At 29.7% G+C, this 23,454-nt stretch overlaps 1 protein-coding gene across 4 annotated transcripts in view; it reads left to right on the plus strand.

Annotated features, from left to right (window-relative positions):
• Positions 1–23,454, plus strand: part of LOC129983991 (relaxin receptor 2-like) — a 359,185-nt gene that overhangs the window by 330,115 nt on the left and 5,616 nt on the right. For all 4 annotated transcript variants that reach the window (XM_056093732.1, XM_056093731.1, XM_056093730.1 and 1 more), the window contains 7 exons: positions 5,389–5,460; positions 9,719–9,790; positions 10,619–10,690; positions 12,536–12,607; positions 13,526–13,939; positions 15,215–15,410; positions 21,070–21,298. In XM_056093732.1, coding sequence (XP_055949707.1) covers positions 5,389–5,460; positions 9,719–9,790; positions 10,619–10,690; positions 12,536–12,607; positions 13,526–13,939; positions 15,215–15,410; positions 21,070–21,298 — 1,127 coding nt within the window. The remainder of the gene's footprint in view (positions 1–5,388; positions 5,461–9,718; positions 9,791–10,618; positions 10,691–12,535; positions 12,608–13,525; positions 13,940–15,214; positions 15,411–21,069; positions 21,299–23,454) is intronic.

Consider the following 23,454-nt stretch of genomic DNA (forward strand, 5'->3'; position numbering starts at 1 on the left):
GTTTAAGTCGATTTGCTTTTTGGATTGGATTTCTCAGTTTCAAAAATCGTTCCATCTTTAGGAGTAAACTGTTCCAACGTGTTTTAGAATCTAATATTAACATATATTCTGTTTTATTTTCAGTTAGTATATATTTTAGTAATATATCCTTTTTTATAGGGGAACGTTTAAATATCTTAACAATTTTTCGAACTTTATAAATTATAGGAAGCAATTCTTGATAGGTTAATATTTCATCCTCATTAGCAATATCTTCTTCAACAATTACATTATCATTATCATTATCACTCTCACTCTTACTCTTCTCAAAGTTGGAATCCGAAGTTTCTATATCCACAGTATTTGGACTCTTCTGTTCTTTATTTTTTTGGTATAATACATCTATTACTCCTAGTTTAATTCCATGTGCATAGCACAACTGCTTATTTGCACCAATCAACTTTCTAACTTTTTTTATAATTGTTTCTCCATCAGTCGTTATGGATACAATATTTTCTTTCAGGGATAATCCATGTTTCGCTAATTTAGATTTGAGCAATTAATTAAGCCCTTAATTAGCTAATTAATTTCGCTCGTTAGGGAGACATAAAAACAAAAACGTATGCTATTTTGTCATGTTGGCTATCCCTGAACATATAGTGGAGACAATTTTAAAAATTTCTAGTAAATACCGAGAAACCGTTATTTAAACTTGTGAATACCGGTATTACAAAATTGTACAAATGGCTCAAAATACCGGTATTCGGTATCCCGGTATACCGGTATTGCAATCCCTAATCGCAATACATCATCCTTTATATATCATTAGATTTCAAGGAACGTATTCATTGCCGATAGGAAAATAAATATCATTCTTTCTATCATTCCTAATTAAACAATTCATCTATTTTAAATTTCAAACGATCATTCCAAAATTATTTCTTCTGCGGTAGTAACGCGCCAGGTGCCAGCTAGTTTTCAATAATATATTTTGAAATATATTTCTTAGTTTTTTAAAAATAATTATTTATTTAAGTTAGATTTATATATATATATATATTCTTTTCTTTAAACATCATTTTGATGGCGATTCATTTCATTTAGAGTAGATGGAAAATGATCAGCCGTAAATCTAATAATATGACTTAAAGTTTAAAAAAATTCCAAAAATTAATATTGAACAATTGAGTTGTCAACAAGGTCTTTCCAAACAGTTAAATTTGTATTTATCAAAATTTAAGAAATGCGAATACCACAATAATGATGAAAAATTTCAAGTCAATATTCAATATTAACATATATCCTCTTATAATTTATCCTCTTATAATTATAATTATATCCTCTTATAATTCAGGCTTTATAAGATACAGAAGAAATTTTCGCATACATCTTTATGTCTATAATATGGAATTTCTGGGGTATGAGCTTAAAGAGTCTTAATTCTTTTAGAGAGAAAAAAAATATTTTATTTCTTCAGAGAAACCAAGCACTTTTATCACTTTCTTATCTTTTCATTCTTTGGAATTTTTGGAATCTTTTCACATAATGCTTTCATAGGGATACATAGCTTTCATTATTACCATGTATTTTTTCTTTTTATTTAAGACATGAATTATTCATAAAATAAGCTGTTCAAAAGCTTACTTAAGATTTTGTAAAGGAATTTATGGTTAGAAATTAAATTAGCATTTCAAAGAAATATTTTCCATTATATTAAATTCATATTTGCTGCACGAAAGTAGTCGCTTCTTTTATATAAGAATAAAATTATATTTATAAATACCCATGTTGGTACTAACTTATAAATTTGAAAGACATGAATTCACAAATTCATGAATATCATCTTAGTGCAACGTTGTCAAACGACAACTAAATTAAATCTGTTATTATCTAAATCTTATGATCTTATTGTCTCTGGACTAAAAGCCCAGATAAACAGTTTATTTGCACACGACGTAATGTAGTTAGCATTTGAATGAAGACAAAAGTATCGTGGTACAACACTATATCATAGTACAGATTTACAGTGATAATTTCGTGAAAATATGAGAACTGCGGGAAAAGCAATTTCAATGGTAAAATCCTCTTATAATTTAGGCTTTATTAAACATTTGAACTACATTTTTTTAAACATTTAAAAAAGACATTTTCATAATTTGTCTACTATTTATATATTATCTAATGATACATATATGCTCTGAAATAATGAATACCGAATTCCAAATGAAAGAAAAATCTTGTACGAATGCTGTAACAGGACCTTTATTTCCCTACGACAGTTATTTTCTTATTCCTTTTCTTTGCATGCATTAGTTTTCTTTGCACAAATTGTGCAGTTTCCTTGTTATTATTTTCAGTCTTTTAAAAGACTTTAAAACTCTCAATATTTATTAATAATATCTTGATAAAATTTGTTCATCCACACTTCTAAAACGTTGATAAAAACGACATTTTTAATTTCACCAATTGGTCCATATATATAAAGATAGTTTGGAATGATTTCTACTTTGAAACATACTACATATAATTAGCTGTAGAAGAATTAACTACATACTACATTAATTAGCTGTAGAAGAATTAACTACATACTACATATAATTAGCTGTAGAAGAATTAACTACATACTACATATAATTAGCTGTAGAAGAATTAACTACATACTACATTAATTAGCTGTAGAAGAATTAGCTACATACTACATATAATTAGCTGTAGAAGAATTAACTACATACTACATTAATTAGCTGTAGAAGAATTAACTACATACTACATATAATTAGCTGTAGAAGAATTAACTACATACTACATTAATTAGCTGTAGAAGAATTAACTACATACTACATTAATTAGCTGTAGAAGAATTAACTACATACTACATATAATTAGCTGTAGAAGAATTAACTACATACTACATATAATTAGCTGTAGAAGAATTAACTACATACTACATTAATTAGCTGTAGAAGAATTAGCTACATACTACATATAATTAGCTGTAGAAGAATTAACTACATACTACATTAATTAGCTGTAGAAGAATTAACTACATACTACATATAATTAGCTGTAGAAGAATTAACTACATACTACATTAATTAGCTGTAGAAGAATTAACTACATACTACATTAATTAGCTGTAGAAGAATTAACTACATACTACATATAATTAGCTGTAGAAGAATTAACTACATACTACATTAATTAGCTGTAGAAGAATTAACTACATACTACATATAATTAGCTGTAGAAGAATTAACTACATACTACATTAATTAGCTGTAGAAGAATTAACTACATACTACATTAATTAGCTGTAGAAGAATTAACTACATACTACATATAATTAGCTGTAGAAGAATTAACTACATACTACATTAATTAGCTGTAGAAGAATTAACTACATACTACATTAATTAGCTGTAGAAGAATTAACTACATACTACATTAATTAGCTGTAGAAGAATTAACTACATACTACATATAATTAGCTGTAGAAGAATTAACTACATACTACATTAATTAGCTGTAGAAGAATTAACTACATACTACATATAATTAGCTGTAGAAGAATTAACTACATACTACATATAATTAGCTGTAGAAGAATTAACTACATACTACATTAATTAGCTGTAGAAGAATTAACTACATACTACTTATAATTAGCTGTAGAAGAATTAACTACATACTACATATAATTAGCTGTAGAAGAATTAACTACATACTACATTAATTAGCTGTAGAAGAATTAACTACATACTACTTATAATTAGCTGTAGAAGAATTAACTACATACTACATATAATTAGCTGTAGAAGAATTAACTACATACTACATTAATTAGCTGTAGAAGAATTAACTACATACTACATATAATTAGCTGTAGAAGAATTAACTACATACTACATTAATTAGCTGTAGAAGAATTAACTACATACTACATATAATTAGCTGTAGAAGAATTAACTACATACTACATTAATTAGCTGTAGAAGAATTAACTACATACTACATTAATTAGCTGTAGAAGAATTAACTACATACTACATATAATTAGCTGTAGAAGAATTAACTACTTACTACATTAATTAGCTGTAGAAGAATTAACTACATACTACATATAATTAGCTGTAGAAGAATTAACTACATACTACATTAATTAGCTGTAGAAGAATTAACTACATACTACATTAATTAGCTGTAGAAGAATTAACTACATACTACATATAATTAGCTGTAGAAGAATTAACTACATACTACATTAATTAGCTGTAGAAGAATTAACTACATACTACATGTAATTAGCTGTAGAAGAATTAACTACATACTACATTAATTAGCTGTTACTGTTCCTTAGCTGCTACACACACTTTAGAAGATTGTCCTTCATTTTTATCAATATTTATTGGGAAACAGAACGAAACAGAAACTGAAGACTTGGAAGTCAAATGGAATATTACATGGGAGAAGAGGAAAGATATCACCTTTATTATTAAGAAGCAAAATTACATGATTTGTATGGGACATAAGCTTGCTAACCCTATTTTTGTTTCATTTCATAATTTGAGTTTTACTATTCAGAAACTTTTAGACTCCGATCCTGACAAGTAGCTACATATTTCTGATTCTATATACAATGTTTATTTATATATTTATAAATAAACATTGTATATAGAATTTTAGATATTTATAAATATTTGCAATTTTAATTATCAATTTTTATTATTTTTTAGTTTTTTTTTGTCTTCTTCTTTTCTCTTCAATTAATAAGTTCTACTTAGTTTACCCACAACAACGGCTACAAAAACGTAAAGAGATTGCCTTTATTAATATCGACTTTTCTTTCATAGTTCAACCCATTTTCATCATCTGTTTTTAGGCATTCTTGTTCCCTTCATTTAACCATTACTTCGCCAAAACATTCAATGTAACCGTGCAGGACGTGATTTCGATGGGTTCTTTGTGAAGATTCCGTACATGGTTTGTCGTATGTTTTTGTATTCTCCCCCTTCTTTCCCTTCTGTCTGATACTCATCCAGCTGGTTAGATTACTGAGTGATGTAGAAACCTTGGGAGCAGGTTGGCGTTAGGCAATGTATGTGATGTCATTTCTGGTGGATTCAAAGATTTGGAGAAGACTTTCCGTTAGTAAAAAGCTTACTCTGAAACCATCATGGTATCAACAGATATATAAGTAGTAGAATTTCCTAATAATTCTTTAAAGATAGAATAAGAAAAATGATCAGCATTTTGATATTTAAGAACCTCATATGAAGGCACGACATTTGTGGAGTTATTACTGCATATCAATTCTAACTCCTGTTCCAACGTTGTTAATTGCTTTCGATTAGTATAACATTAATTAATAAGTTAAATAACATTTTTATAACTTTCCAATTTCTATTTCAGGTCTCTTTCCAGAAATGAACTGACGATGGTGGATTCGCTTATTTTCGACGGATTGGAAAACTTAAAAAGCTTGTATGTTCAAACTCTTTTTTTATTAAACAATTAATTTATATTTAAAATTACTAATATGGTTAGTTTCCTGTGGATTTTTGTGTGTGTTTAAATTCGTATTTTTACACATAAATCAAAAATTTGCTTTTCTTCGTACAAATTAATTCAACACTAATAAATATTTTTTCAATGACGAAAAAATAACCGGCCTTACGATGCGCTTGTTTCATATAATTTTTCGAGAGTATAGATAAGTTAATTAAATAATTTTATTCAGCTAAATGCAAAAATTTAATTGATGTACTATGTAAATCGCTTGCTATAAATAATTTTTTCTTACAATGAATATACAGGGTGTTTATAAAGTCCTGGACCCATTTTGATGTTTAATAACTCATAAAATAATAAAGATATAAACAAACTTATGGCATTTATTGATGGAATAACTCATATATTTTTCTTTTCAGGTTTGAATATTTTTACTTTTGTAAATATCGTCTGCGCGTATGGTTAATTTCAGATAATTTCATTTTCCAGTCTAAATATCTGTACTTTTCTAAATATTGTCTGCTTATAAATTGCATTTTTTTCTCTTTTGTTTTTGGCAACTATTGCAATGCTATGTTTACTTTTGATGTGTTTGTTCTATGTAGTACTTTTGTATGTGATGTTTTATTCGAGCGGATATTAAGGAGAATGCATACACCACAAGAGAAAGCACAGATTTTATGGTGGTTCATAGAAATGAAATCGATAGTGCAAGCACAGTGAAATTTCAGAAGAATTTACCAAAAAGATCCTCCATCCAAAAGCAGCATCTTGCGGTGGAAAAAGAATTTTCTAGAAATTGGAAGTATCGAAGATAAGAAACGTTCCGGACGTCCTTGCGCAAGTGATTTTGATGTTGAGCGTGTTAGAGAGACATTCTTACACAATCCTAGAATATCTGTGAGATCAGCGGCAACAGAATCGGATATGCCAATTTCGATGGTGCACAAGGATATTAAGAAAAAATTAAGACTGCATGCATAGAAAGTTCAAATTGTTCAAGTTTTGAAACCGAACGATAGGCCTAGGAGGATGGCCTTTGTAACAGATATTCTAAGGAGGATAGAAGATGCTGCTGATTTTCTGAAGAGCATAATGTTCTCCGATGAAGCATCCTTTCATGTTTCTGGCATTGTTAATCGCCATAATGTGCGCAAATGGCTCTGTGGATGCCGCCATGCTTGTCGCTACCTGGCGTGAAATTGACTATCGACTTGATATTCTCCGTGCGACGAAGGGGGCACACGTGGAAGTTCATTGACAAGGGTCATGAAACTTTTTGAGTCTATTTAACCATTTATGTTATTAATTTAAATATATCTTTATTATTTTATGAGTTATTAAACATCAAAATAGGTCCGGGACTTTATAAACACCCTGTATTATTTTATAAATGAAAATGTTTAACTTTTTTGCGATTTGGGAATTTCTTAGACATATAGCAAATAGTAAAAGAACTGTTTATTGATTTATTGATCTGTATTATCCGCTATTACATAATCATGTAATTTAAATCAAAGAAACAGGTGGAATCAGTGATTTATTTTTATATTTTATATATGTACTTTAATTTTTAAATGTAATTTGTACTGTATTGACGCATTCTTCTATAAATTTAGTCTCAATTATATTTTACTCAATGACTTATATAATGTTTTTATTATGCTGGAAAAAATTTAAAGATATGTATTTATTATCTTCTAATTAACATCTAATGTTGAATTCTATATAAATATATCAACTATAATCAGAGTATAGAAAATATTCGTTCAATTATTTATTCTTATAATATTAACATCCACCTTTCTTTAAAAATAGAGCATAATAGAAAACTATATCTTAGCATGATACCTCAAAATGTTTTTCATATTGGTCTCTATTCCCAAAATAATTCCTATTTAAGGTTCTCAGCAACAGGTGACCAACCTTCAAATGCAATTCACGCATTTTTAACACCGAACAAAAATAATAAGTAAGCAATCGTTATTTCTTTAATTTTAAAGAAATAATTATTATTTCCTTAATTTGAAGTTGGAAGACATCGTTCTGTTGACAAACGTTCAGAGTGCTTGCTTGCTCGCAGGTCTGAAATTCGAGTATCTTGCCTTGTTTTATTATTAGGTTTGTGAGATCGGAGCAATGACAGTATAGGAAATGGAGTCACAAGAAATTCAGGATGTTCCTGATAAGTTCTAGAAGATGAAGATACGGCTGCATTTAAATAAATGTAAATTTCTGTATGAAAATCCATTCTCATATTCAAGGAAATATGGCATCTTAAATGAATAAACGATATTTCAACAAAGTTTTGTACAAATAGTTAAACAGCATACTGTGATAAAATCTAAAACTTTCTTGCACTCTTTCGTGCACTGTGTTGCCACGAAATTTGGCACAGAGGTACACTACAATGGAAGAAAGAACATAGACATATAACAACATGGAAAAGATTTTAATTGAGAATTAAGAAACAGGGTATATCAAAAAGTGTTACATTATGAATCAGAGATAAAGCATTTATCTCGGGAAAAGCCTGTCTAATATGGAGTGTGACCACCGTGCACTGCTATACAGGCTTCACAACGAGCTTTCATGCTGTTTATGAGGGTGTCAATAAATTTTGCTTGGGGCAACAAAGCCCATTCTTCCAAAAGTTCGGCTTTTAACTCTTGGATGGTATTAGGAGGGGGAGGGTTACGCAGTGCAATGGCTCTTCCGAGACCATTCCAAACATATTCAATAGGGTTGTGATCCGGAGACTTCGAGGGTCAGTCCATACGTCGAATATCCTATTCCTCAGGAAAAATCATAACGGTCTGGGCTCTGTGTGGACGCGCGTTATCGTCCATAAATATGAAGTCTCAGCCAAAAGCACCCCGGAACAACCTCACATAGGCTTCAAGGATCTCATCTCTATAGAGATGTACATTGACAGTACCCGCATCGAAGACGTGCAGTGGTGTGCGACTGCCCAACATTATGCCACTCCAGACGAGGATTCCTCTGCCATCAAATCTGTCGATTTCTTTTACGTAGGAGGGATGATAGCGAGCTCCTCGCTCTCTCCAGATGAAGATTCGACAAGTGTCACTCTGTGTGGAAAATCTCGACTCATCATTGAAAAGAACATTCTTGCTGTGCCCAAGACTGCTGTGTTAGGCACCACAAGAACCGGGCTTTTCTGTTGGATTCAGTCAAAGGGACGCACTCAACTAGTCGCCGGGCCCTCTCTGCTAGACGTCTGTATATTATTTGTCTGGAAATTCTTATTCCAGACGCATCAGCAAGGTCACGAGCAAGTTGAGGAGCCGTTGTCAGCTTATGCCGACGTGCGCGTAATGCCAAATAGCGATCCTGTGCAGGCGTCGTTGCTCTGTGACGACATTCGCCGGCCTTCCTAGTTACAGTGCCACTTGTTTGGAATTGATTCCACAACCTGGATACCACTTTCGGCGCCACTTATAATCATCGAGACGCCTCCGCTTGAGACTTCCCAGCTTGAAGCCTGCCAACGGCTCTCCATCTCAATGAATCGTCTAAACGATTATGAGAACTCATTCTCACTGGAGACATATTAAAATTTTGGTTTTAATTCAATATTCACAAAATTGCAGACAAAACTCCCAGATGCCTAAATGGTCTAATTTCAGAAGTTCCTCAAAAACTAATGCTAAATAACATTTTCTTCACACAACAAAGGTTAATATCGTGTTGCCGGTCCTTCGCAATATATAAAATATAATTTTTTTAAATTTTACTGGCAGCCATTTAAAATTACTTTGAAAAACATTTTTGTGACCTTAATTTTGGACATGAGTGTACATTATAAAAATTCATGTTTTTGTGGTGATATCTCATAATTCCATCGACTGACAAAGAGGAAGACGCATATCAAAAATACTAACCCTAAATGAAAGGAAAGTGAAGATCCTGAAAGAACATACGTTTGATGTGAAATACAATTATAATATAAATCGTGTTTAGTTGGAAAATTCATTTCAAATATAAGAATTTAGATTGAAAAAGAGCCAAGATATGACAGAAAGTCGGAAAAGAACTTGTCTCTCAGTATGAGAGTTCCTTTTTCTTTCATATTATCTCATATATTTGATGATACAATAAATACCCATATTGCTTTATTACATTATAATTTGCATAGTAAAAGCACTGAGAACACATAATATCATAGCATATTATTTCAGTTTTGTGTAATTTATTTTTTAATCATTAGGGCTATATCAAAGAACAAGCTACATTCGCTAAGAGCTGATACTTTTGGTAATTTGACGTCCCTTTTAAAGCTGTAAGTATGATTTTTCTAATATAATACTGTGAAAATAAGATTCAAATGAAATTTTCTTATTTTTTTGTTAATAAGAAAGTATTTATAATAATACAAATAATAATCTCAGTATGCCATATTAATTTTATTTCTCTTGAAAATAACGTTTTCTCAAATGCATTTTTAATCGGTAAGAATTCGGTATTTAAGTTCGACAGGATGTAGCAAATGGTGACAAATACGAGTCTAAATAAAAACCTATGCTTTGACATTCTTCGTAGAAATCTGAAAACTCCATAATTCAGTTTTATAGTAGCAGAATTCTAGCAAACGGGTAATATCATAATCTAAGAATTTGTTTGTCATTTGAATGAGAATTTTACTAAATATAACTATCAAACGTTTTCTTTTAAATTTAATAAACAAGATGTTTTTTTTTTAGAAATTGAGAGAAAAACATATTTGTTATTCCAATGAAAAATATACCAAAAAGTAATTATCTTTTAATTTCATAAACTAACTATTGTTTTACAAATGAAAAAATAATGATTTTTATTTCACAAATACAAAAAAAACATTTTTTAAATAATTATATCGTATCATTATAATATAAATTTCCATCCTTTCAATATAAACTTTGACACCGAGTATTCCCGAAGCCTTGATCTCAATTTTCATTTCTTATAAACGTAATTATTTAATATCATCTTTGAAATCAAGTAATAATTCAAAGTATAACAATTCAATCTCATTTCATATCAAAAAATTAATAAAATATAATATTTACAATGTATAATACAAGTGCATACAAAATAGGATTTACATTTAATCGAAATGTATTCTTTTCAGGGACCTTCAAGGAAACCAAATACGCAGTATTGAAAGAAAAACATTTTCCATGATGACTAAACTGGATTCACTGTAAGTTTTTTCAAATTCTTTTCATTGTCGATGTTTTAGTTATTTATTGAAAAAAGCGTATTATAATTTGAAGGAAATCTGTAAAACTAATAAGAATTGCTCTCTTAATTTATAAGAAAATGAATTAATTTCTAGAAATTTAATACATTTATCTTAATAAATATACCCAGTCCTGTATTAAACATTGAACAGAAAAATGTAGCCATTATTTGAGTATAAAATTAAGATTCATACTTATTCTTTACTAACTGGTCATCCAGTGCTCCTTGAAATTAAAATGTTTTCATGCTTTTTTTATTAATGGAAAATTAATTATTTATTTAAAGTCACGAAATACAAAAACCTTCTTTACACTTTAGTGTTTTTTAAATACTGATAAGATACGAAATATTTGTAGCATAGCATACTCTCCTGTCATCTTATCAAATTAAGTGTTAATGGCTATACATGTGTATATTTAATATGCGTCATGTAAAATATGCTAATATACAATATTAGAGTCAACAAAATCCATTTATCATCTACAAAACTGCCAACAAAACAGAAACTGAGAACGCTTTTCTTACCTTGAAAAAAATTAATTAACTTACACTGTTTCATTTTCAAGATATTTGAGAGCAACCAGTAATCTTTGAATGTCTTAATCCAAAATTATTGTTTTTAATCTTGTTCAGAGATGGATAATCAAGCACAGTTCCAAATATAATTTTTTCTTTGGATTCAGAAAAATGAGACGTAGTGGTTCATAAAATTCTCAACATAGAATCTTTTTACAGTTACAATATTTTTTTCACCTTTGCTTCACATATTACAAGAAAAAAGAACCGAAGGCAGGATTCAGAAAAATCAGACATATGATGGTTCATCAAATTATGAATGTGGAATATTTTTACAGTTACATTTCTTTCACCTTTGCAAGTAAACAAAAAGAAAAACTCTAATTATCTCTAATCTAAAATCCCTTCAAAATGAAAAGTCTCTAATTATGATACAAATGAAAATATAAAACGTTTTTAACAATAGAATTTTAATTTGCCTTCTAAACACTTTATTTTAATGTTTCTTTTAAACTTAACTGATGTTGCAAAACGCCATTTCGAATTTCTTTCAGTGGCAATTAAAGCAACAAGTACATAATTTATACTTCTTTTTTAATAATAAAATTATTTCTACTGCCGAATGAATGTTAATTAATGTAATAAAGATAAAATTTCGAAAACAACATTTTTTCGTTTCGTGTCTCATATAATTCGCATGAAATGACTTCTTCCTTCATTAGATTAAAAAGAGAAAGTTTTGAACTTAGTAAAAACGTTTTTTTAAAGTACATAAAATTTTAAAAACTCAGACGTCAAAAAAGGAAAACAACTTCAAGGGGGAAAATCGAAAAACGACATTTTTGAAATAGCAATTAATTAACTGTTGTGTAAAATTAATTTATTGGTGTATTTTTAAATTTTTTTTTTAATTTTCTTCTGGCTCGTTAATCTTAAAACTATTTTCAGTCTCTTTATTAAGCTAAAAATATTTTTTTAAAAATATAAATGGGAGAAATTTCTGTTTTGAAAATTTCAATAGATATAAAACATTTATCCATTGTTAATTAGTGTAAGTATTTAAATTATTAAAGTTTTATCATTTTTATTTATTTCGTCACCCTTTTATGATTATAATGCTAAAATTTCATAAATAATTCTTATCATAAACATATTACAGAAACCTAAATGTTCTTTCGTATGAAAGCTACTTTTTAGCATTGAAATTTGACTGTGTTAAAATTATTTTATTTTTATTTTTACTACTATAATTTTTAATGCATATGTAAAGTGCTTGTCTTTATCGTAGAAATCTAAAGAAGAATCCATTGAAAGCTTTAAGACCAGGAGCCTTTGATGAACTTCTACTGCTAAATTATATGTATGTTCTATTTTTTTATATTTTTAATTCACTTATTTGATATAAAGCTTTCCAATAAATACTTTAAATTTTTATGATTATATATTACTTGAAAACACCCAAACTTGTCCATGTTAAAAAACGAGTGGTTTCTTTGTATTTTAGATATTTGGATTAAGATTTGTATTGTGAATTATGTTGTAAATTTATAAATTGCTTTAAAAAGTTTTGACCATAACAAATTTAATGCTATATATATATATATATATAAACCTGGACAAAGATATGAAAAAAAAATCATAAAAAAGCAGAATATATATATATTGCTGCTTTTTTATGATTTTTTTTCATAACTTTGTCTAGATATTTTAAAGAATATTTTACTACGCATCTAAATTCATTTTGATATAGCACAAGATAATTAAAGTTTTTGTTAGATGCAACATGAATTTCATTGAAGTATATATAATTTTTTTTAGTAAAGTATGAATACTTTTAATGTTTTTATTCACATAAAAATAAATTTTACTAATCGTTCATAAATTTCTAAAAAAAAATTCCATAAATTCATTTTGCTCTTTGATACTTTTGAAATAATAAAAGATCCCATTCAGAAATTTTTAATGCAAAAATTGGCAGTGTGTTCTATTAATTTGGAAAAAAATGGCGCTCTGCAGTTTGTTTACATGTATTTTGTCATATATATAGTTTGCAATCATGCATGTTCTATTGTTGGAAACTACAATATTTTATCATTAAAACGATCTGTATTATAATTGCTTTGATACTTGAATACTTTGATACTTTTGATGAATCAAAAATTTATCAATTAATTGCTTTTGTTATCAAAATTATAAACTTTCTTTAAAAACACCATCTATTCTTTAAATATTCACTTTTATTCCTATTTCAATAACAATATGAATTCTACAATTCCAGATATTTCGATGAATTTCATCTGTGCTCATTGGCCCTTCATGTCCGGGTATGTGAACCACGCGGTGATGGTATAAGCAGCATTGCCCACTTGTTGGACAGTGTAGTTCTCCGCATTAGCGTGTGGCTGGTTGCTTTCGTGGCCGGACTAGGCAACGTGGCTGTCCTTGTCGGACGATTTCTGCTTGCTGAGCCCAACGAGGTTCACTCGTTCTACATCAAGAACTTATCACTGGCCGATCTCCTGATGTCTTTGTACTTATTCATCATCGCCGCCTATGATGTTGTATTTAGAGGACAATACATTCACCACGAGACAAGATGGAGGCACAGTTGGCAGTGCAGCATGTGTGGTTTTCTCTCCACCCTCAGCAGCGAATCGTCAGTGCTCATTCTCACCATCATAACTGTTGACAGGTATTCGATGTTTTTGATTCTAATTATCTTGAGCATGTTTCCCTGATTTCCATAAAAAAAGGAAAAAAATAATAACGTTTTCCACGTGTGATGCTCATTTTCGTAACATTATTTATTCACCAAATTTATTTTTATATACAATCTTCAAAATATGCATTGTAAAAAATACTCTTTTTTTTTACTAGCCGATCTAATTCTAAGTACATCCAATAATATTATTCAAAAAAATTAATACCGGATTCTTGATCTAAATACCTCGATTGTTCTTCTTTCGAAAAGTAATAAACTCAAACTGGCAATCAGTCTGTGATCTTCAAAATTAAAAAAAAAAAAAAAAAAATTAAAAACTTTGAATTAAACAATTCGAATTTAAAATAACTTTAATAACTTTTTAACTTTAATTTTTTTTAATAATTTCGTTCGAGGTAACAACAAGAATCACTCACAAGTACGAAATTCAGACGTGCAGTGTCCTCTCGTGGTGCAGTCTGTTCCAATTCCTCTCTGCAAGCTGGAAGGCAGAGGCAGTTACTTAACATCTAAGTTACTATCTGGCAATATAAATTGTTGATGTTGAAAACAGTCAAAATGAGGGCGTGTAAATCCATTTTCAGCACCCGGTCGTCTACACATGAGACTACATCCTGCACATTAGACATATCAATTTGCAGTTATCGTAAAACTTTGAATACAAAAGTTGTTCGTCTTAATAAGGTGCTAATTCGGCTAATTGGATTTATTTTTCTGTCTTCAATATTAAGAAAGTTATAGCGAAATGAAAATTTCAACCCCTTAGAATTAGATGGGTCATTTACGAGCTCTTCGGAGATTTATACATTTTTAAATATCATATCAAAAAAATCAATATCATAAAATATTAAAAATCTATTTTTTATAGGAAGAGAGATTTATATGTCATTTATATCATTGCAATTTTCCTAATTTTTTACAAAAATTGTTGTTATTTTCCAAATTTTTTGTATGGGAAAGCATGATTGACTGTTAAGGTAATAGACAACAGGTGTTCCAACTGTAAGTATTCAATACGCGTGAAGTGGAAGAACATTTTAAAAACATCAATAGCATTTATAGTTTTACAACTCTCTATGATGCACATTTTGCACTTAAATCTGTTTATAAATAATATTTATTTCATATAATTTTTTGGCACTTTTAACATGCAAGTTTGTTATTTATAACGAATTAAAGTGTAATCTTTATAAAAAAAAACTTTCGAAACATTGAAGTCCCTCTAACCCTTTCCCTCCCTTACAGGTACACATCTATCCTGTATCCTTTGTCCTTAAAGAGAAGGACCATTGCATCGGCCTCCATCGCCATGGGTGCCGTCTGGAGTGTTGCCATTCTCCTTTCCGCCTTGCCACTTCTCGACATTGATTACTACGGGGATGAATTCTACGGCAACAACGGAGTGTGTTTGCCACTTCACATACACGATCCGTTCGGACAAGTAAGCTCGACTCAGACTCCAATTAAAGAGGGGTATAATATGTCTTCAAAGCGAGTGCTTGAGTGCAATGAGTACTTCGATGCAAATATGCCGCGCGTTGTGGAAATGTTATTCATTATGTGCATGTATGTCTTCTATGTGATTCAAGTACTAAAGGTTTCCCTTATTTTCTCATATAATATTTTTTTAAATCTTAAGGAATTTCATAAACTTTCAAATATTTTTAGAATTCAGATACATATTGCACGTGCTTAAGTTACAAAGCTCTTTAGTTTTACAAAATTTGTCACTTATACTTTGTAGGAATTTTTTTTTACTTATGTTAACTAAATATTAAATTAATATTATTTCACTTCTGCTCTATATTTCTCAAAACACGATTTTTAATTCTTTTTCTTAAATTTTTCTATTCAATAGTTTTCTTAGTTGCATACTATTCTGTGATAGGTATCGGTTCTGTTATTATGAATCGGACTATGAATCGTAGTTATAAAATGTGTTTATGACAAGCAATATTAGCACAATCTATACCATATGAAATAATCACACTGCTGTATTTTTGCTAGCATAGTTAAAGCAGATTTCTAATATCATTAGTTTATATTGATAAGAACATACGTCGAGGAAAGAAGGGGAAAATCAATATGGATACCCTAACACAGTATTTAAATGCTAGATAATGTGCCCATTTGTGCTTCTTACACGAATTAGCTCCATTATTAAATCATTAGGTTTCTTGACGAAAATTGCTTGAGAAATCAAACCGGTCTAGACTCGAATCGAGTGATAGAATAAGCGGCAATAGTGCTGGGATCAATAAGAAAGAAAGTACAACTTAACTAGACTCTAGTTCATTGAAGAGGATATAACTAATCTTTGAAAATATGATCATGCGAGCGCAGAATCATTTTATTTCTATAGGTAAGCAAGAACATGCATACTTCCTCGGAAAATGCTCAACTCCCATTTTGGGTCACTGAAAGGTGATATTTGTAGAAAATCTGTAAATCAGAATATTTGTTCATCAATAAGAAAATGATTCTATCATCTTACTTTTGTGGTATTGTAACTTCTTCATACTCTTCACATAAATCATACAAACATTACACAGAATTCCTCTTCCTTAACATTCAACAATAGAACGAAATTAAAAAAATTAAATACTTGATTAAACAATGGAAACGATTTCAATTTCAGTTCAATAAAGATATCTATTTAGAAAATATTGCAAAAAAAATATTTTTAAAAATTGCTAAGATTCCTTAAAAAATTTGGAAGAGAGTTAAATTGACATTATTATGCAAAAGTAAGTTTTTTAAATTTTAAAATGGTGAAAAAAATGAGTTTTCTGTCGTAATATTTTCTATAATCATTACTGAAAAATCTTACAATCTGGATTAGTTTTTAATTACTAAAAATTCTAATAAAAATTTTTAAAATATTGCTCCAAGATGTATATTCTCACCTTCCGAAATATGTTTGTGCTGAATTTGTTAACTCTTGATACAACTGTAGAAAGCCATTACGCACGCCCCCCCCCCACACACACAATACTTTTTTTATTATTAGCAGATATCATTATTAGATCTCACATTTGTCTTTGGTTTGAAACTGTATCATTAAGATCTAATGGAATTTCTTCCTGTAGTAAATTTCATTCCTATAGCTTATCTTGATTCTAAATAATTATTTTTTGTTTGCGTACATAATGTGGACGGATAATCCACTTTTTAAAAGATTGAGGGAAAGCTTAAAAATCAATCTGCAGCATTGTTGTGAAGCGCAGATATTAAAACCTATTCACCTGGTTTGTTCCATTTTTGGTGTTTTTGCTTTTATATGCTCAGGAATGCTCCCTGAATGCTCTTTATATGCTCCCTTCTCGAAAAACAATTGTACTTTCTACGAATTTGATCTAAATTTAACATGCATTTGCAAAGGGGGTCCGGGACACATTTTGAAATTTTTTTTATTAATTAATTTAAAATTTTGAAATTTTTTGTACTGATCAACCATTTTATTAATAAGCAAAATCACAACACAAAAGTTTTCTAAAATTTTTTTAAACTTAAAATTTAAAATTTTTTTAAACTTAAAATTTAAATTTTTTTTAAAAAAAGTGACATTGTTTTAAATCGATATAACTCAAAATATTTTTGATCAATTTTCAAAATTTTTTCATTAAATCAAACACAAATATATATTCTTTTATTTTGATTCGGCAATTTAAAAAATATTAATTTAAAAAAAATTTTAAAAATTTGAATGAAAATTTTGAAAAAATCTTGGGTACTTTTTTTAAAAAAATTCATATCTTGAAAGTAAAATTTTTTTTTTTAATTTGCTGAATCAAAATTAAGGCAAACAGTTTGAAAAGTATGTGTTTCAAATTTCAGACCTCTATCTTTATATGATCTGGACTAGGGATTGCAATACCGGACCAAAATTTCAATACCGGTATTCGGTATTTTTAAAATCTTAATACCGGGATACCGGTTTTAATACCGGTATTAGAAATTTTGGGAAAAGAAAGAAAACACAGGTGTTTTTTTTTTATTTGCCAGTTTTGTTAGAGAGTGTAAATATCACAAAAAATAATTTGTAACTTATAAATTATAACTGTATATAAAAAAGTAAAGAAGCATTTTATTTATTTAAATCACAAAAAAAGTGTAAATATCACTATTCAGTTTGTGGTACTATTACAAATTTTTGAAATGAGATCTAAAAAAACATAATGCAACAATTGTACTATCATTAAGCCTGAAAAGTAATTTATTGTAAAAATGACCAGCTATCGAAAACGCCCTTTCGGCATCTACGCTAGTTGGTGGTACTGTTAGCAATGCGCGATATACTTTTTCCAAGTATTTACCTCTAAATCCCTCATCTTCAAATAAATCGATTTCTCGTCGGATGGTTTTGGATATAGCTGATTTCTGCATTGTATTTTGGTTCGTTGAAATCTTTTTATTTATTGCTAATTCTAATTTTTGTTCAAGAGACAATTCCTTTTCACTATCGACAGTAGTGACATCATAATCTTCGATAATTGAACCGAATTCTGAATGTGGATAGGTTTTTGGGAAAAAATTTTAAGAAACTTTCCTCTAACTTAATCATATTTGAATTGGTTCTTTTCTTTTCTTCTTTTCATTTTTAAAATCATTAGAATTATGCAAATACGATAAGACATTTTCTATTTCGGTATGCCTTTCTTTTATGCGATTTTTGAATGTAATATATAATTCTTCAGATACTAATGTGTGCTGTTCTTTCAGTGGCTGCAACATGAAATTTATTGTTGCATTAGCTGTTAATAAATAGAATTTCTCTGACATAATGCCTCAATAGTCAGTTTTATTGGAAGTAGAGCTGATATAGTTCTGGATATTAAGTCGAATTCACTATCTGAAAAATTGATTTACAAGTTTAAGTCGATTATTGCTTTTTGGAATGGATTTCTCAGTTTCAAAAATCGTTCCATCATTAGGAGTAAACTGTTCCAACTTGTTTTAGAATCTAATATTAACATATATTCTGTTTTATTTTCAGTTTGTATATATTTTAGTAATATATCCTTTTTATAGGGGAACGTTTAAATATTTTAACAATTTTTCGAACTTCATAAATTATAGGAAGCAATTCTTGATAGGTTAATATTTCATCCTCATTAGCAATATCTTCTTCAACAATTACATTGTCATTATCTTCATTGTCAATATCAATCTCACTCCTACTCTTTTCAAAGTTGGAATCCGTAGTTTCTATATCCTCAGTATTTGGATTCTTTTGTTCTTTATATTTTTGGTATAATACATCTATTACTCCTAATTGAATTCCATGTGCATACCACAACTGCTGATTTGCACCAATCAACTTTCCAACTTTTTTCATAATTGTTGCTCCATCAGTCATTATGGATACAATATTTTCTTTCAGGGATAATCCATGTTTCGCTAATTTAAATTTAAGCAATTAATTAAGCCATTCATTAGCTAATTAATTTCGTCCGTTAGGGAGACATAAAAACAAATCGTATACTATATTGCTATGCTCGCGATACCTGAACATATAGTGGAGACCATTTTAAAAATTTCTAGTAAATACCGAAAAACCGGTATTTAAACTTGCGAATACCGGTATTACAAAATTGTACAAATGGCTCAAAATACCGGTATTCGGTATCCCGGTATTCCGGTATTGCAATCCCTAATCTGGACTTATATCAATTTGATCACAACAAATAATGAAAAAATGCAACATGGTTAAAAATGCGTTTAAAGTTTAAAAATAAAATTTATAAGAATTAAAACTATTTAAATACATTTAAAAGCTTCCAGATGCATAAGAGACGCCCCCCTTCCTTACAAGTGTTTATTTTAATTTAATTTTACATTTACAATTAAGAAAACCAACTTTAGAGCAGAAAATTAAAAAGCACGTTGTCTCATGAATTGTAAACACAGAGGTTCTAATAAACACTGAATCTCTTCGTTTCACTTCATTATTGAAGGAGTTGAGTTGTATACAAACTAAATCTAGGATTTAAAATAAATTCTTTAAAACTTTATTTAAAAAAAATCAAAAATTAAGCTAAAACAGTGCCGGGAAATGTCTGTTTACATTTAAAGAGATGAAGTTGCCATGGCAACGCCTTTTTGACAGTTGGAATTTCAAAGCAATAGTCAACAAAAATTATGATATCTCTCGTTCTAATTAAGACAGAAACATGATTTAAATGTTATTTTAAGCAGAAAAGAATGCAGAATTTTTTCATCTAAAAAAATTTTTTTTCGAAAATTTGACGATTTTTGTGTCCCAGACCCCCTTAAAGGATTTAGTACAAAATTGGGCAAAAATTTGCAATTTTAGTATAAAAACTGCAAGCTCTATAGTATATTTGTGTTTTTGGTGCATGATATTTTTCATTCACAGGTAGATAAAGTTGATTCCAAAAATTATTTCATCGAATTGGAGTTTGTCTAAAATGTTGTAATTTGTGGCGAATTGGGATGAGCGAGGATAGAACCTGGGACCTTGTGGTTCGCAGTCCAGTAACATGACCACGATACAAAAGCAATTGCTCGGGTAGCGTAGTTGTTAACTTACTTATAAGCTATTCACCACAGACTCTCCCTCCAGTGAGTCGGAGATGAGACGAACGATATGGCTGTTGAGTAATGATGTATTAGCTGTTGATTCTAATACACCTGTACCCATTTAAGTATTTCCAAGCGTTATGGCGAGCGTGGGTGGGGGAGTGGTTGCTGATGTGTCAAGTGAGTCTGACGACTTTGGTTTTGCTGTGGGTAGATGGCGCCACAACAGCTGTACGAAGGTTGAAGGTTCATCGCCCGAAGTCATCAATGTAACTATTTGGTATGAGCGAGGATAGAACCTGGGACTTTGTGGTTCGCAGTCCAGTAACATGACCGTGATACAAAAGCAATTGCTGGTGATGTTCTTAGTTGTTAACTGGCCTATAAGCTATTGACTACAAATTCATCAAAAATTCAAGATCAAATATTTGATAATTAAAATGCTCTGCCTTAATCTGTGTGCTTCGTATGTGAGAAAATTTAAATGAACCAGTTCGGCGAGATACGTTGTTCAGTGAGCTGATTTCACAGTTGTTACTATTATTATTATTTCGCAGGCTTGGGAGTACTCTACTTTCCTGTTCTGTGGTCTCAACTTGGCCGCTTTCCTCTTCATCCTGTTCGCCTACATCTCGATGTTCTTCACCATCTCCCACTCCAAGATCGGACTGCGCTCCACCCAGCAGCTGCAGGACAGGACCATCGCGAAACGGTTCGCCTTCATCGTCGGCACCGACTTCCTCTGCTGGGTGCCCATCGTACTCATCAAGGTCATCGCCATGGGAGGTAGGTCAAAGCATTGTTTTTGACAAGCAGATGTTTCCAATAAATAAGTGTTATCATAAAGAGCAGGTAAAGTATGCATATTTGGTACTTTATGAAGCTCCTTATATATCTACAGGTATAGTGAGTGTGTTGCGACTTTCTACTGAACAGCCCGGTTTTTAAATACAATATTTTTAATCTGCACAAACACAGCTACACTACAAAATTCACAAAAGAAAAAAAGAAAAAAAAAGACAAGTAAGTTAAAGTAAACAGTATGGTGGAGGGATTCCACCCTTTCCAACCGAAAGCATTCGGTGTTAGCGCAAGGGTTGCGCATAGAAAAAAAAAACCCGACCTCAGGCTGCAGGTCTCCCGTTCAACTGCTTGTCTGTAAACGCCACAAGGGGCTTCTGTAAAACTCCACGAGGGGGTGCTCTCTGCTCAAGGGGAAAAGAGGTGCTACACAGGTTCATTTGAAATTACGAAAAGATATTTAGATAATTTTCGAAGCAAAAGAAAACTGTTGAGATTTTGTGTTTAGGTTTACATTATTTTCTAGTAATGCGGATAGCCCAAGAATGTCATGAGAAAATTATTATTGTAGGATTTTTCTGAATTTTTAAATGATTTTAAAAGTATTCTGAACCAGTATTTATTTATTTCTCTAGTGGTGTTCTTAAGTTCCTAGACAGATTAATAGTATTTTTAAGTGTTTAATTAGCTTTTCGATTTCCCGTGTCTAAAAAATTTTTTTCTCTGAAAGTCTTTCAAATCTTAAAATAGTTTTCAAATAAATTCATTTAGAGCTATCTCGTTCTCCCTTTTTTTTTCTATGTTTCAGTTTTTAGATTAAAAAGTTATTACATATCATGCAGAATTTTATTATGGTTAGGTAATATCGTGTCAAATTTATCTATTCTATGATTTCAATAAAAATATTAGTCCCAAAAAAAGGAAACAAAATGAAATTATCAGGTATTCGGTTTCAGATCGAGGAGTCGATGAACAGACAGGTAATCTCTTTGTCTTCATACAATATTATCCAATCCTAGTCTACTCATTAATCAGTCACTTCAACGCCATTAGCATTCTTTACTTTTTTAAAATTATAAATATATATTATTAATACAATAACAAAAAATAAATGTATAATACAGAAGTCCTTACTTTTCAATAATACTTAAAATGGAAATTAATAACCAAGGTTAAAAGACACGAATAATTGGTGCAGATATCACAATTTTTGTAGCTGCTATCTGTTAAAATATAAACCTTTTAATAAGAATGGATGAGAAGGCGATCGATTATCAGTTATGAAAAGTACAAGCGAGTATCAGGTATGTCTGTACCTGATTTAACGAGTCGAGTGTCAAATGAATCGCTAATATTTTATAAACCAAAAAAAATAATATAGATGGAATAAATCAATTTCATTGAAGAAGAAATGTATACGATAAATTTGATGTATTCTACTTTCAACTGTATGTAACTTTCAGATTTTAAATTATATAGTTGGATTGAATAATTAAATTATGTTATGTTAAATCTGTGTATTATTTTTATCATTTTTAAAATAGTGTCTTAACTAATAAAAATAATATAAATACTTCAAGAATTGCAACAAATTCCAAACTGAAACAAATTTCAACTGTATTAAATTAATAAAAATTTATACATTTGTAACATGGCATAGTAACTCGGTTCCTTATTATCACGAAGTCAAATCACCGAAATTTAAAATCTATGGTTTTTAACGCTATATTATTATATTATTATTTATTTAATTTATTTATTTAAAATAATATTCTCAAAATGAGGGATATAAAAACTAAAAGATGCAAGTAAAAATATTTTCTTAGTTTCTTTTATCGTCTTATAATTCATGTCAGCCCTACTTATTCACCCTGTCTATATTTAGTTATAAAGCTGAATGTAAGCTGAGACAAAACAATGACAGTTTACATTTCTTTGACTTTTCTTGTTACGTAATATTCATCATCATTTCTTATTTCCTTTAGCGTCTTTTATTTATTATTATAAAAATACTAAAACACTTATTCGGTTTTTATAGGTCACCATTAATGGTTATTAATGATGAAATATCCTTTATCCTTCATTTAATCCCCTTATTTGTCCACCGATCCTTTGACTATAAAGAGTACACGCTCGCTTTG

Source organism: Argiope bruennichi, chromosome 9 (genome assembly GCF_947563725.1).
Source record: "Argiope bruennichi chromosome 9, qqArgBrue1.1, whole genome shotgun sequence".
Classification (NCBI taxonomy): Eukaryota; Metazoa; Arthropoda; class Arachnida; order Araneae; family Araneidae; genus Argiope; species Argiope bruennichi.